This window comes from Propithecus coquereli, unplaced genomic scaffold (assembly GCF_000956105.1).
Source record: "Propithecus coquereli isolate 6110/MARCELLA unplaced genomic scaffold, Pcoq_1.0 Scaffold574, whole genome shotgun sequence".
NCBI classification, from domain to species: Eukaryota; Metazoa; Chordata; class Mammalia; order Primates; family Indriidae; genus Propithecus; species Propithecus coquereli.
In genome coordinates this window covers 1,335,995-1,353,431 of record NW_012151663.1, presented here as the reverse complement: position 1 = coordinate 1,353,431, position 17,437 = coordinate 1,335,995, and the positions used below count along the sequence as shown (strand labels likewise).

At 38.3% G+C, this 17,437-nt stretch overlaps 1 protein-coding gene across 1 annotated transcript in view; it reads right to left on the bottom strand.

The window, feature by feature from the left end:
- DNAH8 (dynein, axonemal, heavy chain 8) overlaps nt 1-17,437 on the bottom strand; it is a 375,229-nt gene that overhangs the window by 108,528 nt on the left and 249,264 nt on the right. Inside the window, 10 exon segments of the mRNA XM_012658131.1 lie at nt 934-1,149; nt 1,676-1,843; nt 3,589-3,765; nt 4,750-4,853; nt 6,529-6,647; nt 8,915-9,141; nt 10,275-10,439; nt 12,034-12,187; nt 15,428-15,558; nt 17,107-17,229. Of these exon segments, the coding sequence (XP_012513585.1) occupies nt 934-1,149; nt 1,676-1,843; nt 3,589-3,765; nt 4,750-4,853; nt 6,529-6,647; nt 8,915-9,141; nt 10,275-10,439; nt 12,034-12,187; nt 15,428-15,558; nt 17,107-17,229 (1,584 nt within the window).

Sequence of the window (17,437 nt, the reverse complement as noted above, 5' to 3'; positions counted from 1 at the left end):
TATTTTCTATTTTTCTCAAAGTTACCTGTGCACAGAGTTTAAAGAGGCAGCCATTTCTATGAGGCTTATTGTGAAAAATAGTAACCCCTGCCCACCAACTCATCATTTTCCACTCCACGGAGCAACCACTTACAACAGTTTTAGCTTGGTCTGGGGGTGCGGGGGTTGGGGGAGGGCCCTAGGGGTAGTGTGTATCTGGGTGGTGTATTTTATGAACCTTGCACTCCTAAGAATGTCTTTTCATTCTCTCAGACATGAAGGGCAGCCTAGGTGGATACAGATGAGGGTGTGTGGGTGTGTGTTCGTGTGTGTTTGTGTATGTACTGCACAGTATTTAAGTTGCAGCCTTAACAATGTCCTTTTTTTCCCTCATCCATGAAGAGCACCATTGTTGAATTCTTGAACCACAGCAATTTCCTCCTCAAAACTCTGCATGTGTTTTTCCATTATCTTCTACCATTTATGGTTGTGGGGAGTCTGCAACACCCCGACTTCTCTTCTTTTATAGGAACTGTTTAAATTTTGTTGTTTTTTAGATTGCATATAAAGTTCTCTTTCTGTCTTTGAAATTTAGAACATTTCCAGGTGTTGATCCTATTTTTTATAAGTTCAGCTTAGAATATAGTAATCAATCTGCGAACTTTAAAGAAATACAAAGTTTTCTTTTATATAACTCTATTATTATTCCCAATAAATTCACTTCCTGTTTAAGTTAAAAAGTTGTTTTCAGTTTCTTGTCACATTGCCAGGAAAGATGTAATGGATATAAAAAGAACGAGAAACTTTGAGAGGACATAGGGACAGAAGAAAAATTTGGTAACAGGGACATCTACCTTTATTAGCCTAAATTATGCTTTGTCTCTTAATAGCAGTTATACGGATGACTGATTTTATTAAACACTGATTTATTGGGAGAAGGAGGGAAACTTTTACCTTCAGAGGCAACACTTCCCTATTGATGCCATAAAATGTGGCCATAGCAAGTGTCCAGGACAGCAGACCAGCCACATTGCCACAGACTTTTTTGGCACTGTCGAAACTGTAATCGTCCATATTAAAATACGGCTGGAGTAACTCCACAGTCTCTTCGTTTATCGTGTCCTTGGGGAACTGCTGAAGGCTCCACAGGAATCCTGTTGCACTCATCAGCTGAAAAATAGTATCACAGCCCGATAAGTTCTGGGGCAGAACAGATAGCTTCTTCCTAAGTTAGTTAGCATGCACTTCTAAATTGAATTTTTTCAAAGTAACAGTGGATTTGCTCTAACTATACAAATAAAGACTATTGGTAGTAGTCAACCTAAATCTGTAAATGGCAAATTATCTTTTGGTTTCCATAGTGAAAGAGCGAAGAAGAAAAGTGATGCGGGTTTCCTGTTTTGCAAGTGCACCGGAATGCCTCGAACCACACAGGGACCCTTTTGAAGACTGGATTGGACTGACACCACCTAGGCCGCGCCAATACTAGCCACTGGTTCTGGACAGATTGCATAAAAAGAAGGCATTTGACTTTAAAATCTGCCCCCACTTACGTTTTGCGTGATGGAGTTTGAGATAAACTTGTCAATACACAGTGATCAATTACTATCTGCCAGTTTGTCCGGTCTATATTGAGTGTACTGGCTAGGGACACCTGCTGCACCTCCTAAGACTTACAAAGATAGATTCTACTCACCTTTAATGACTCTCCCCACGATGGCTTGCAGCAAGGTTTCTCTGGATCCATAGTAACAGGGTCAATTTTCTTTTGAAATAGTAACAGAACACAATCCATGATTCTCATAATGAGATGCGGTGGTTTTGCAAGCTTCCTGACTGTAGCAATATCATTTGGTTTGATGGTCTGCATTTGGGATTAGGAATCAATACATTTTTTATTGAGTAGTATTAACAGTTATATGAAAAGCTCTTTTAAACAATTAAGGTAGAAAACTTTAAAACATATTTTTTCCTCAGTTCTTGACTTTATCTCCTCAAGGGTCTGAATTACAAGATTTTTGCACAGTGGTTGCTTTATTGTTATTTTGGGATTTCTGTCTGTTTTCATTCTTTTTTCCCTGTTGCCCCCAACTAAATGGTTTAAAATATCACCAGCATCCATTGCCCACACCCCCAGACCTCCATTAATATGTAACACTTAGATAACTTGTGTCTTCAAAGTACAGGGTCTATGTTACGTGTGGATATTAAGAGAGGAGACAAAGCCCTGAGTATCAGAAACGTCACCTTCAGTCTTCATTTTGGGGGCTGCCCTGTCTATCAAAGGGAAGGAATTAGGAGACAAAAGAAGTTATTGTAACATGTGGCTCTTGAAAATAATTTTAAAAGTTTCTATCCATGGGCTGGGTTTGGACTAAGATATTGCCTGACACTCAAGGCAAGAATCACTGGGAGACCATACCAATAAAACGTCCTAAGGTTTCTTTGGTTGAGTGATCTTACCCTTTTGCATGTTATTGTGGAACCTCTAAAGGCAGTGGGGGTGGAGAATGTGTCCTGGTCATTGTGAAAAATGTATTAAATGATTATCATAGATTTATTCATTCATTCAACAACTGCAGGCATTCTCCCATATAAAACAAAACAAACAAACAAAAGCAGGCTTGTCCTCATAACCTCCAGAGGAAGGCAGAGAAAACATAATCACCCTACACTAGGATTTCTGCCACAATGGAAACATACGAGGGATAGGAAAACAAAGAAGAATCCAGAAGAAGAACTGAAAACTTTCTGGAAGGAGTGAGGCCTTCAGCCAAGATTTGAAGAATGACTCTTATTAGGCAATGAAGGTTAGGTTCCTAGCAAAGGGACAGGTACATTTAAAGGTGACAGACCACGATTCTTCCAGAATCTTAGAGGTGTGTCTGTAAGACTGGATCATATTGTGTGTAGGGACAGAATGACAACAGATAAAGTTCAAGAGGTAGACAGGAGCAGGTTATCGGCAGGAGCAGAAACACCGAAATTTATTCAGTGCTTTCTATGTGTTCAGCAAATTGCATTAATTACTTTTAATGATTACATTTATCCTTTAAGCATCAACAAGAAATTATAATCCCCATGGAGACTCAAGAAAATTAAGTAAATTTACTCTAGATCATATATATACATATATATATATAAATATATATGAAATGGTGTTCATGAGAGGCAAATGCAGATGTACCTGCCTCATGGCTGTGGATGCTTTCCCTGGGACTTTATCCCAAGAGCAGTGGGAACCACTGGAAGATTTTAAAAGGGGGCGTGACATAATCTGGAGGGGATGCTGGAGGAAATGAGGAGCTCTCTATGTAATCTGAGTTCCTGCTCTGTTTAGACCATTAATCACCAGCATTATTTCCCAGTTCTGATGGAAGGCTGATTTTTATGCAATAAAATGTGTGATATGACAAGTAAAGACTTTAAAAAATTAGAACTTAGAAAACAGAATCAATGGAAACATTTGTTTCCAGACTCAAAGATTAATAAATCGCATCAAAAATGCAATTGAGATATCTGATTATAAAATTCCACGGCTGATTTCAAGCAATGAAACACGACGCCTGCTAGGACTTGCGTTGGGAGGGACGGCAACACGCTGCTCACGTTCAGGGCTGCTTCCGCTTCTTCCAGTGCAGGTTTAGCGGCCTCGAGTTTGGTTTCAGCTTTGACTTTTTCAGTATCAATTTCATCCACAATTTTTTGGGCCTTGTCTTTTACCTCCTGTACTTCATTTTTAATTTTGGCTGAAGCCTGAGCGCTTACTGTGACTTCTGCTAAGACCTGTTGAATTGAGGAAACACGTGAAAGCAAACAGAAACCGTTCAAGCAAGATTTACAGGTTTGAGTAGTAAGAGAATATTTATTTAGTATAAAACATGACTAAGAGCAAATTTATTCCCCAAGTTGTCTATATTTTAAGGTTTATTAAGGTAATTCCTTTGAGCAGTTCCTTTCAGTCTCCCATCTCCTAAGCTTTCCTTAGGCTTAGATTATATACATATATATAAGCACTTTAAGCTTCAGAGAAATGGTATTTCCACTCTCTGAATTCTAGAAAATTAAAACAATTCAAGTAAGTATAACAGACTAAGGTCAGAAGCTGAAATAAAAGCCTCATGTAGTGACAATAAAAGTAGCCAGTGTTTACTGAGTGCTCACCCTACGCCAGGACTGTGCTTAAGTGCCTCCCCTGTGTCATCGCACTCATCTCAGTGACTGGGTAAGGGTCAAGGGTTAAGTGTCTGTTCTCGACTGACTGGCAGTGCGCAGTGGCTGCAAGCAGCCTGAAACCGACGGGTTGTAGACAAGGGAGCAGCGCACTTCTATGCCTATCACCGTGGGAGAAGTATCTTTTTTCTTTCTTTTCTCTTTTTGTTTTAAACCCTATCAAACTCTTTCTCTTATCCTTTTCTCTCCTAGACACAAACTTTACATGAGGCCTGGGCCATCCTAGAAACCTAGAGCTTATAGGGTCCTTAAAGAGAAGACCAAATATAGAAATTTCATAAACAGATGAAAGAGAACGAGAGAGACAAAGAAAGAGAAGAAAGAATAGTCTTAGACCAAGTAGCAGATATAATAGCTTAGATACGTCTTGGTATAAGTTAAACAAAAATATCTAATGGTCTTTGTGAACATTATCTTACCAGAAATTATGTATTGGTTTATATACCCTGCTTATTTTTAAATAACATTTCAAAATAATGCTTCCTTAGTATGGAAAAGTATTCCTCATCAGTAGTGATAAAATAAATGCAAACTCACTTCATCTGCTTTTACAGAAGCCACTGCCAATTCCTTCTCCTTTACTGCAAGATCTTGAGAGAGTTTAGCGACGGATTCACTTGCCTCCATGAGCTTATCAAGACCTTTAGAAATACACATATACATACTCTTGCTGAGTATATGGATATCCCGTCATCAAATACTTGCTCAATATTTACTACTTATAAGGTACTGTATATGTAATCTAACACGTATAAGGTAATTAGTGATAGACAAAAGCATCAAAAATATACATATCTTAGGAGCAACAATCCTGACCATATTTCAGAGTTTCAGCAAAGAGGGGTAAAGAAAATAGCTTTGACTGAAGAATATCATCTGGCAACACTTCAGGGAAAGTCACAATATCATGTTGAATAAGATGAGTCAGGAAGCTTACTAGACAAAGTCACGCTCTTTTTGGCTTTGTAAACAGTTTGTAGCTATCGTTTTTTGATCATATTGCAGCTGGGACAGCAAATGAGATTGAAAACATATTAACATTTTTGTGGCTTTCTTTGTTATAAAAATGAAAATAACTGCTCAAATGTATGTAACTGACTCTGTGACTTTCAGTGCTACTGAGAGAAATAACTGGTTAAATGAATTTCTCACGTTTCAATTGGGTTCTAGCTAGTGGTGTGATGATAAATGTTTAACATCTGGGTCTCTGGGGGAAGGGAGGCATCATTTGTTATTTTCCAATTTCCACAGTGTAAATGCTTCCACCATGGCTTATTTCAAGCTAGCAAGAGATTCTCAGTAGCTCCCCATTACATATTTCCACCAGATAGAATGGAAATAACCTCAAGAACATTAATAATAGTCAAATAGAGTAAAAATAACTGAGAAGTGATGAGTTTTGAGTATTTATTGCCTGTATTTTACATATAACTTATTTAATTTTAGGTATATATGGCTTACTTTTTTTTATGGCTTACTTTTTAATAAAGGCTATGTTTAACAAACAGATCATAAAACTCCTAAAAATGTAACAATTGGCTTTCACGAGCCAGTAGAAGTCAGCGTTGGCACACCACTGATTCTAGCGCATCGTTTAGAAAAGCTGCAAGAAGGTCATGAGAAAAACCTCACGAGAAGGCTTCTTTCACAGCGCTGCTATCATCACTGTCACCGCACAGACCCTGGAGTTCAGTCATAGTGTGTGACCACGTTTTGTCCAGGGGAAATGAAAAGAAAGAACGGAGGTGCTTTGGACTGTTTGGACCACATACTTTCTGAACATACAATCTGTTCCAAGGTAGACTTTTTCCACCTACGTACTACATATGCCTGACACTCAGCAAACTACTGCTCAGGTAAACTATCTCTTTTTGTTTTTACTTGCTTTTGTTTCCGTTTTGCCATTTCCTTTATCAGAAATTTAGATTTCCTTTATTAGAAATAAATTTCCTTTATTAGAAATTAACATGGAAAAGTTTATACAAATCAAGGCAAATCATAATGAAACCGAAAACTGAAATTGGAGTCAGTTCCCCAGGGCTGTCTTCTCCCTACCTGCAAGCAGCAACTCCATGACTATGGTGACTCACTGCCCAGCATGGGGGACACGAGCTGGGAAAAATGGGCCAGTACTGTTTAGATTTTCTTCTGCTCAGAGTTTCTTGACAGCTCAAAAGACCCTTAAGGACATCCCTTAAACATATCCAGTACTAACAATAAAATTAGTATTTTGCTTTCAAACACAATATCCACCAAACAAAATATTGAAATCGCCATCAAACAAACCCTAAAAAGATAAGATCCCATTCTTCTTACCAATATTCATACGTTCAGCTTGTTCGTTAATATATTTCACCTTTTCAGTATAAATGTTTTTATAACCATTTATAAATGAGAGATAAGATTTGGGAGTCACATGTGCTCTTCGGCGGTATCTGAAAGTAGAACACAAAAGTGACCATTTCTATCATTCTAGTACACTCCCATAAAATGACCCTTCCCAATGTGAAATCAGCGTGACTCTGTAGAGTGCTTCACTAGCAGGAAGGCAGGAATTGCGTACGGTTTCCCAGAGGTGAGGTGGAAAGAGCACTAAATCTCCGTCTGGTGATTCGATCTTTTACTCTGACTCCGGGCTTCTGTTTCCTTATCTGGAAAACTGAGGGAAGACTGTCTGCCCTACCCTTTCTGGAGTTTGGTGAAGTTCAAATAAAATAGCATATATGAACATACTTTGTAAACTTTAAGGTTCTAGACAAACACTAGAAATAAGCAGTTGAAATGAATTTGTGCTGTGATCTATTTTCAGTCAACTGGTATTTTCTACATACCTCTTCCCTGCCACATACCAGCTGGGTGGGCTGAGAAAACCAAAAACCAGTCTCTCCCCTGATTCATCCAATTGGCCTTGAAATCAAGGAAGCCACACTTGATTCAAATGTTCAACCCATTGTGGGCTTTATTATAGTAATTATATTTAATGATAGAAGTAGACAAAAGAAATAATTTTATATAGAAGAAACTCAAGTCAAAGAAGAGTTCTTCACATACTATAAAATTATTTTGTCTTTCACATTAATTTTTCACTTTTGGAGTTCTAAAGATTTTTAATATTTTTTAAGTTTTTTTTTTTTAGAAACTTGGGCACATATGCGACTACCATTAAAGTGTTATAAAAATATTACATTCAGAATAAACTTCTACAGCCTAAGAAGATACGAAAAATTTGGAAAACACACCAAAATTTTGAAAAATAAAGAAACCGGTTTCTGTAGCTATACAAAGGTAAAAATTTATGTCACAGATGACATGAGCAGGAGGAATTCAAGTTAAGTAGAAAGAAAATCTTCTCAACAGTAAGAATTAATACACACTGATTCGCCAAGACAATCTGGGAGATTACCTAGAATTATTTAAGAGGGGTAGTCTGGGTATGGTTTTAAGTAAAGAAAAGAGTCTGGAATAAACAAACTTTTGAGAGCCAGGGACCTCTTTGAAAATCAATGACAGTGTTACCAAAACTCTCTATGCAGAAAAACAGACATAGCTTTTCTGGGAGTTTCTGCACCCCATGAAGCCCACCCACTAACCCTAAGGGAGGAGCCACTGTTTGGAGATCCACACGGGCAGTGGGTCTGCCAGTCTTACTCAGTGACTATCATGCTTTGGGGGTGGGGGGAAAGCTGTGTTCTTGAACTGCTGACACCAGCTTGCACATAACGAACACACCATCGCTGCTTTTAGTGAGTGGTTTTCCTATCGTATTTTGTTTCACAATTATTTGGCACAAATACATTGATAAGACTAAGTAATACAAAACCTCAATGTTCCCTTAACATAAGGCAATAAAGAAACTTTAAAACAATGTACTTCTTTCATCGAAATAAATAATGCATTTGAATAAGAAACTAATTTTAAACAGTTTCTAAGGAATTAGTTAAGTCATTTCCAAACTAAAATTAAACAAATGAAATGAAGCAATTCATTAAGCATCTGTTACTTTGAGGCCTGGTATTTAAGTGTGGATACCGGTTAACTTTTAAATCTCATTTATTTGCCATCTTTTCAATTCATAATCACTACAAAATCAAAGCAAGAAAAATTTAAATGCAGCTGGGACCTCATGCTCAATCAATATGAAGAGTCTTTTATTGCAGTGGTCCCCAACCCTTCTGGCACCAAGGACCAGTTTCATAGAAGACAATTTTTCCAGGGACTGGGGGTCAGGGAGAGGGGTGGAATCTGGATGATTCAAGCACATTACATTTATTGTGCAGTGAAACCTCTCTCCTAACGATAATCTGTATTTGTAGCTGCTCCCCAGCGCTAGCATCACTGCCTCAGCTCCATCTCAGATCGTCAGGCATTGGATTCTCATAAGGAGCAACCTAGATACCTAGATCCCTCGCATGCATAGTTTACAGTAGGGTTCGAGCCCCTATGAGAATCTAATGCTGCCACTGATCTGACGGTAGGCCTAAGCTTATGTAGTGATGTGAGCGATGGGGAGCAGCTGTAAATACAGATGAAGCTTCACTTGCTCCCTGCTGCTCACCTCCTGCTGTGCAGCCTGGTTCCTAACCAGCCACCGATCCATGGCCCAGAGGTTGGGGACCACAGCTTTCCTGTATGTTACGTTTAATTCCTCTTTGGAGTGTACTTGCTGGTTTGGTAGCTATGGTGCTTATGTAATGTCACTTACCTTTGGAAGTAATTTTCACAGCTCTCTGAAACCATGTCATGAAAGAGTCCCATCGTTTCTACAACTTGTCTTTTAATTTCACTAGAACAGACAATATTATAGCCTGAAAGGAAATAGGAGGCTACAGCAATCAGAGCCTCCTTCGGCCAGCGACTGAACCAGTCCATAGTGCAACCCGAGATCAAGCCGGGAAACTTCAAAGAACGGGCACGAAACTTCTCACCAACCTATTGATGGCAAAGTCACAAGGCATTAGACACACAGGGATTGTAAGTCAGCTAGAGAGAGATTTACAAATTCTGGGCTGACAATGTGACATCAAAAATTTTTTTAAAAATCTTGGGCTGCAATAATATATAAATTTAGTGTTCAGAGGAAGAAAGGAAATATATTTCACACTCCTCCCTGTCCCGGGACTACATCTATTATACGTTATTGCATTGGATTCTAGGAACGGCCTTTCAACAGGAAACTGACAAACTGGAACTCTTTCAGAGAGAGATCAGGACAGTGAGAGGCCTGGGCACCAGGACAGGTGCGAACAGCTGCACGAACAGATGTTGGGTCTAAAAACAAAACAACTTAGGGAGTCTGCAAAAGCTTTCTCCAAATATGTGACAAGCTTTATGTGGAAGAGGGATTGGATTCTTTACAGAGCAGAATCAGAATCAGAGGAGAAAAGCACAGACAGACAAAATTCAGTTGATTACAAACAAGAGCTTTCTGGCAATTAGACATCTAAAAATGAACCAGGCTGCCTTGTAAATCAGTGAGACCCCCCTGGAGCAGAGCTACCCAAAGAAGTTTAAGCGATAACGGAAATGTTCTATGGGTGTGCTTTCCCGCGTGGCAGCCACTAGACACGCATTACTACTGAGCACTGGAAATGGGGCTAGTGGGACTGAGGAATTGAATTTTTATTTTTAATTAATGTTAGTTACTCAAAATTTAAATAGCCATGTACAACCAATGTCTACTGTACTGGACAGCACAGCAAGCTAGAGGTATTCAAACCTACATCAGGGACATTCTAGTAAATATGGTATGTCTATGTTGGAAGCAGAGCTGGATGAGATTACATCACCAAATCCCTTACAATTCAAATAATCCATGTTTCTAGGTGATTAATGAAAATTGTAGGTTATGCAACAATTTCTAATAATATGAATATTTTAAATGATCACACTGGAAATGAGATTTTGGTTGATGGAGATTGGTAGTAGTAAAAGTATTCATTAATTTTAAGTCAATGTAAAAACATCAATTTCTGAGCAAATCATCTCATCAGAGAAGGTAAACTAAGTACCTTTAAATAAGTAACTCCTTGTACATGGATATAAACAAAAAAATAAAAACTCACTGGAGAAAAGCAGAGAACAACATGCAAGTTCTTCTTCGATCTGGAAATGAAGTACTCATACAGATTATCAAAGGTAGGAGGATGGCGAGGCAGCTCCCTTTTCATCACCGATATCAGACCTTGGGTGATTTCATCCATCTCATCTCGTGCAAACAAATTGGATATCTTTGAGGAACAGACAAGGAAGTGTTCTGTATTTAAAAGAGTTCCCCACGGCCAATTCACTGCCGAAGTCTAGTCCCTTTTTTCACGTGATTTCGTTTCATATTTTCTTTCTGTATCTCCACAGGTCAAATCCTTGGTTAGCCAGAGATTACCAAGAGTGCAACTTTTTATTGAGCAGCTTAATCAAGAGCAAATTATGTTTTCCTGTGCTCACAGAGCTATCACCAAAGAGCTATCCCCATTTCAATCACCTCTTTAAAATGCCCAGTTTTGCCCTCTGTTCTTTGACTCATAGTCAGTCTTCTCAACTCTGACTCTAAAATATTTAAGTAGCCTGTGCACCATTAAGCATCTGTATACACCACCGTGCAGGGAAGAGTTAACACAGCAGGCCTGATCTTGAGAACGATGTGCTTGCAGACCTGGCCCTTGGCTGGCATCGGGGAACTTGGCCTTTGGAACGTCTCCCCCATTACTAATTGATAAGGCAGTTTTGCTGTGCCTGCTACACTGTGTATACACATTGTGATATACGGTGAACACCTGCTCTCCTTTTAGGAATCTGGAACGTTGGCGGTTGTGTCTAGTTAGGCAGGCAGTGACTACATGACCAGCCTCAAACAAAACCACTGGACTCTGCATCTCAAATGGGCTTCCCTGAACAGATACACGGTGCACATGTCACCAGACTTCATACTGGAGGGAGAGCACGCTCCGTATGGCCCCTTGGTAAGAACACAAGACGCCTGCCCATGGATATTCCTCCAGACTCCACATGATGTGTCTTTTTCTTTACTGATCCCACGATGTATCCTTACTGGGTTGCTGTAATAAACCTTAGACATGAGTACAAATACAGGTTGAGTATCCCTTATTCAAAATGCTTGGGGCTAGAAGTGTTACAGACTTTGGATTTTTTCAGATTTTGGAATATTTGCATTATATACTTACGAGTTGAGCATCCCAAATCCAACAATCTGAAATCCAAAATGCTCCAATAAGCATTGCCTTTGAGCATCATGTCGGCACTCAAAATGTTTTGCATTTTGGAGCATTTCGAATTTCAGATTTTTGGAATAGGGTTGCTCAACCTGTTTATGCTGAGTCCTGTGAGGCCTTCTAACAAAGTACCAAACATGTGAACACTCATGGAAGTGCTGATACAGGTGGTATCAGAAGTTGTGATGCAAACATCCCTGTACAGCTAACAGAAACCTTTAACAGAAACCATACTCTTGACTGGTAGGTAGGTAGGTAGGTAGGTAGATAGGTAGATAGATAGATAGACAGACAGACAGACAGACAGATATAGATACTTTGCTTCTCCTAAAATAAATTATGGGATAGAATGGAAGATCGAGGAGACAAGTGAGGACCCATATTTAGAATTGAACAAAGCATACAAAAAATCTGGAGGTGGGCAGCATTAATTTCACAGGAACTTCAAAAAATCTACTGAATCTCATATGGTAATCATTTCTAAAATCACAAACATGTGCTAAATGTCCTCGCTTCTGAAGGGTTGCTGACTTTTCTATTCAAATACAATTTATAGTTTTATAATATGAGCTTTTTCTCTACTTTTGAGACCTACCTCCCCTGAAGATAGCAAGTTGTTAAGGTATTCTAGAAATGCCTCATCTTTGATTTCATTGTCGGTAAAGATGAAGGTGATGCCTTTTCCTTCAGCACCAGCAACTTTGTACAAAGCTTTTAAGTCATCTGTTAGATTATTCACATTGTAAGACCTAAAAAGAGAAGTGATAGAAAATTTAAAATTAGAAAATATATAGTCATAATTTATCTCAAAGCACAATAATAACCTATGATAATTAAAGCATAATCTGTACCTGCTCCCACAGATATTAATAGTGCCTGCTAGAAAACACAGAGATTAGAGCTAAAGAACTATATGCTGCCAGTAAAAACCAATGTTTTATTTAAATTGAGAAGGGAGAAATAGGGAATTACTAGAAATGATCCATGAAGCATGACTGGGAATAGGAAAATGAACTTTTAGTCTCTGCAATCTCAGAGTCCTCAGCAACAGATTTTGCCCAAGTGATTATATGTACAATATCTAAAACCTGAAATTTGGATGAGTTTGGTTTGGTGAAAAAATCACAATAAATTGTGAACAAAATCAGTGATATGGTTAGTTATATGTAGTTAGTTATATATAACAAAATTAGTTATATATAGTGACAATTTGCACAGCTCATTAAGTAGCTAGATACAGAGAAAGCCTACAGGAAAAGATGCATTACGTAATGTGGTATAAATAATAGAAATGTTAAAATCAGGTGGTTATATATTATGAAAAGAGAAGTTCTAGGCCTTTGTTTTTCTGTTTACTCTGTTTCCTATTAAATGCGTGTGCTACCAGAGGTGATGTGACGTATAAAAATAACGCAGACATCTTCTGAAGTGTTGTATCTAAATCTTCACGGGCAAGTTAATGACAAGGACAACCAGGAAACCCTCACTTGAAGAGGTGCTACAGTGCAAGTCATAGGGAGTTTAGTGAAAGCGTAGGGCCTGATGGAACGATGATGGGCAGTGGAACCACAAAGACCTGGTGGCCTGGTGCTGTCGGAGTAATCCTCTCAGTGGCCAGTCTCTGAATCAATCAGCCAATGAAGTCACATAACCATTTTTGCAGATTTTTCAAATAATTAGACCAACTATTATGTATTGCTTTTGCAATACATAATAATACATAACAGTCATAATACACCCCTCTTAGAGGTTGCAGCCTCTCTGGATTAGTTGGTTTGCATATGAAAGGTGTGCTCCTGGACAAGTCGTTTGAATCTCTAACTGCCTAGCCTGGATGCCTAAGTCTCTCCCTAGTCAGCAGGGCTCCACATGCCAGAGCATCAAGAATACAGAAAATGCCTGGTGTGGTGTTGCTGGCCTGTAGTCCCAGCTACTGCAGAGGCTGAGGCAGGAGGATTGGCTTGAGCTTAGGAGTTCAAGGCCAGCCTGAGCAACACAGCAAAAAAGAAAAAGAAAAAAAAGAATACAGAAAGTTAGAGAATATAATGAACACATCTGCCTTAATTTAAGCTTCTGTTATTTCTAACTACAATGACTGCAACATCACCTGCCCCAGCGTCACACATTCAGATACCTACAGGAATCAGCAGATAATGACAATGAGTGAAGCAGGACTGGGGGGCCTCTGGAAACTGGAGGATTGCACGCCCCATCTAAGGAGGCAGCTGCTGCTCAGCTCTGGCCATCTGGGAATGCAGGCCCTGTGTTGGCAGATCTTCCAATTATTTCAAGAGAAGTCAGAAAAATGTTTTTTTAAAATGTGAAACCTCCAATATTTAAACGTTGACAACTAATTAGATTTTTTAAATTTAATTTAACTAATCTCTAGGTATATGATGTTTTATGTTTTTTAAATGCTCTTGTAAGTTGCATCTTGTTAAATTTTTATTTCCCATTTGTTTGGCAGCAGAGTGGAGTGTGTATGTGTGTGGGTAAACTGGCAAATTGATCTAAAATTCATGTGGAAATAAACAAGCCAAATAGTCAAGACAATCATGAAGAGGAACAATAAACTTGAAGACCTGACACACCAAATATAACAATATTAAATATATACACATATTTAAAAAGGTACAGTAACTAAAACAGTGAGTAATGGTACAAAGACAGATAAATAAACCAGTAGAATGGACTACAGTCACATATATGATCAGATGACTTATGACAAAAAATGACATTGTTGTGTGGCAGGGAAAAGATGACCTTTTTAATAAATGGAGTTGAATCAACTGGATATCTATATTGGAAATAATAATCTCAACTACTACCTTAGACTTTATAAGAAATTAAATTTTAGGTGGATTATAGTTCTAATTGTGAAAGCAGTACATTTTATTTGTAAATGGGAAGGAAATCATGGGAGCACATCTTTGTGACCTTGGGGCAAAGATTTTTAAACAGAATACAAGAATACTAAACATGAAGGGAAAAAAATGATAAATTAGGTTTCATTAAAATTAAGATTCACTAAGAAAGTAAAAAGGCAAATCAATAACTGGGAGAAGACATTTGCAATACACACTCTGACAAAGGAATTACATCCAAAATACATAAAGAATTCCTAATAATCAATAAGAGACAGAATCACAACCCAATTGGGAAAAAATGGGCAAGGGCTTAATTAAGCAGGTATTTCACAAAAGAGGCTACCCAAACAGCCAATGAGAGATGAAAAGATGCTCAACGTTATTAGTCGTCTGGGAAACGCAAACTGAAGCCACATGAGATACCACCACATACCACCAGCACTGCTAAGATAAAAAAGACTCACAGTGCCCCGGGTGGGCCAGGATGCAGAGCAACTGAAACTCTCATGACCTGTTGGCAGAATTGTAAACCAGAACCCCCGCTTTGGAACGTGACTTTGCAGATCCACTGAAGATGAATATCTGCAAACTCTATACCTGGGAATTTTACTTCTAGGGGTACACCCAGACATGTGTAAGAATATTCATAGCAGCTCTATTTGCGAAAACAGTACAATGGATAAGTAAATTGTGGTAATGTGGGAATAAACTATTGCTACATGTAGCATCACGGATGACTCTCCCAAACATGGTGCAAGAATAGAAACGGGGTGCAAAAGAGCGAATCCCGTATGAGTCCATTGACATAAACTTCAAAACTAGGTCAAACGAATCAGCGTGCTCAGGAGTCAGAATATGGTTACTCTTGGGAGGGCGATGACTGAGACATGACATGTGGGCACCCCTGGGTGCAAGTCGTGTTTCATTTCTTCGTTTGTGGGCTGACGACATAGGGGTATGTTCTTTGTAACACCCATGATTCACGTACATTTCCTTATAGATGGGATACTTAAATTAAAAGTTTATTTTAAAAAGAAATAGACCAAATTGTTGTGTTTTTTTAAACATTTAACTTCAGAAAAACTATGGAAAAACATATTGTCATGTTTTATTTTATCCTACCTGGTTAATGTTATCTGGAATATTTGATATCCAGCTATAAAAGAGGCCAACCTTGAGAGACTTTGTTTTCCCGAGCCACCAACACCCACCAACAAGGCATTTCCACATGACGTTCGAATTATTCGTGAAATCTGTTTTGAAATAAATAGTGTTTATTTGAAAACAGGGCGCAAAGTTTACATTCTCTTGCACCAAATGGTCTGAGGTTTGACCGTATGTTTCCAGACTACATTAGCCTTTCTCCTTGTAATTGTCTACCTCCGAATTTTAAAAATTAAACTTAAACTGCTATATTAATTTATTCAACTCAAATTCTTTCCTTGTCCATCTATATTTACACCATGAAAAATAGAACATATTGACTTTAGTCCCTTCTATTTCAGAACTATTCTGTGTATGTGTAATTTTACTATCTTTAGACTCAAGGATAGTAGAACTCCTCTTCCCAGTCCACTGAAGATGTAAGAAAAGTTTAGGATCGTTTGCTTATTACTCATCGGTCCATCACACTAAATCATGTAGACACCCAGCTCTACAACGAATACTATCTCTACCATATCTCTGCCAAAGACATTTTTTTAAGTACCAAAATTCTATTTCCAACGGGCATGGGAGATCCTTTGTAGAAACAGACTTGGAGAGACAGCGTTTAATCTTGTGTTGCTTTTCTATGGTTGATTTCTTGAGTGAGGATAAGACTTAAATTGTAGTTCAAACCTTACGGGCAGGCCAACTGAAGATATTGCTAAAAAGCTATCTTTTACATTATCATCCCTGATTAGGAAGAAAGTCTAAATGGATCACTAAATCCATTATCATCACTAGAAATAATTTTTTTAATGCAAGTTTTATAGGTGGCAGATCAATAACAACACATTGGTGTGTATTAATTCTACTATTATATTTTAAAATATGTTAATGACTTATGGTTTTGCACCTAGAACAAGGTCTCAGGCCCCCAGATCCAGAATACCTAGCCATAGTGTGTGCTCAATAATTACCTGTTAATGGATGAGTGTGAAAACAGCCCTAGGACATCTGGAATTTCACCAACTTTGCAGAAGAAGACCATGCAGTAAATACAGAGCTAACTGACTTCTATTTATCAAATCTCCCTACGCCATGCTGTCACTTCCTGGGGAAACTCCTTTTCCATCAACCAATTACATAAGTAAACAACTCCTTTCTGCAGCCCTTCAGAGTTGGACCAAACCATGCTCCTTTTTGTGATACCTCTGACTGGCTTCTATTTTCTCACCAGTCCTGTATGCCTGCCTTACCCTTTCCCCAACAGTTGGTTCACAATCTGTAAGCCGATCATGAAATTGACACTTTTTAAAGCAACATCTTTTCCTCCACAGGCAACGAGATTCCCACAGGGTTGAAATACAATTTGAGGAGGGTGTATTTCTTCACAGGATCCTCTAGCTTCCTTTCTAGGAATGTGAAACTCTGACTCAGTGTGCTATGCACATAAAAACCATCAATTCGCCCTTGAAAAACATTAGCTGTCATGCAGGTAGATCCAATATTAAGCCTTCGTTTTCTGGGACAACTTATATACAGTCTTCTGTATGCTCCCTGATAGTATACACTTAGTCTCTCAAAAAGTTTACCTATGAAATGTACTAAGCTTTTATACGATCTACTTATTCCAGTGAATAGTTAATAGTTAGAACCTTGATCAGATGAGTCATTGCGTCTTTAAAAAACACCATATCTAGAGATGTCCCCCTGATGATTTCATTGAACTGTCTCTGGTAAAACTGGAGTTTCTCAGACAGAAAGTCAAAGGAGGGTACCTACGGGTGGGGAGAGAGAAAAATAATATTTAAGATCAAATATTTATTAAAGTAGCAATTGTAAAGACACTTAAAAGTAATTCTAAAAAAAAATCATTTTTAAAAACTTGTGGATTTCCAGAGGTTTGTCATATATTAGTCTACTTTTAGCTATTTCCATTGTTAGAGGCCTGAAACTTAACTGCATTAGTTGGTTTCCAATACAAAA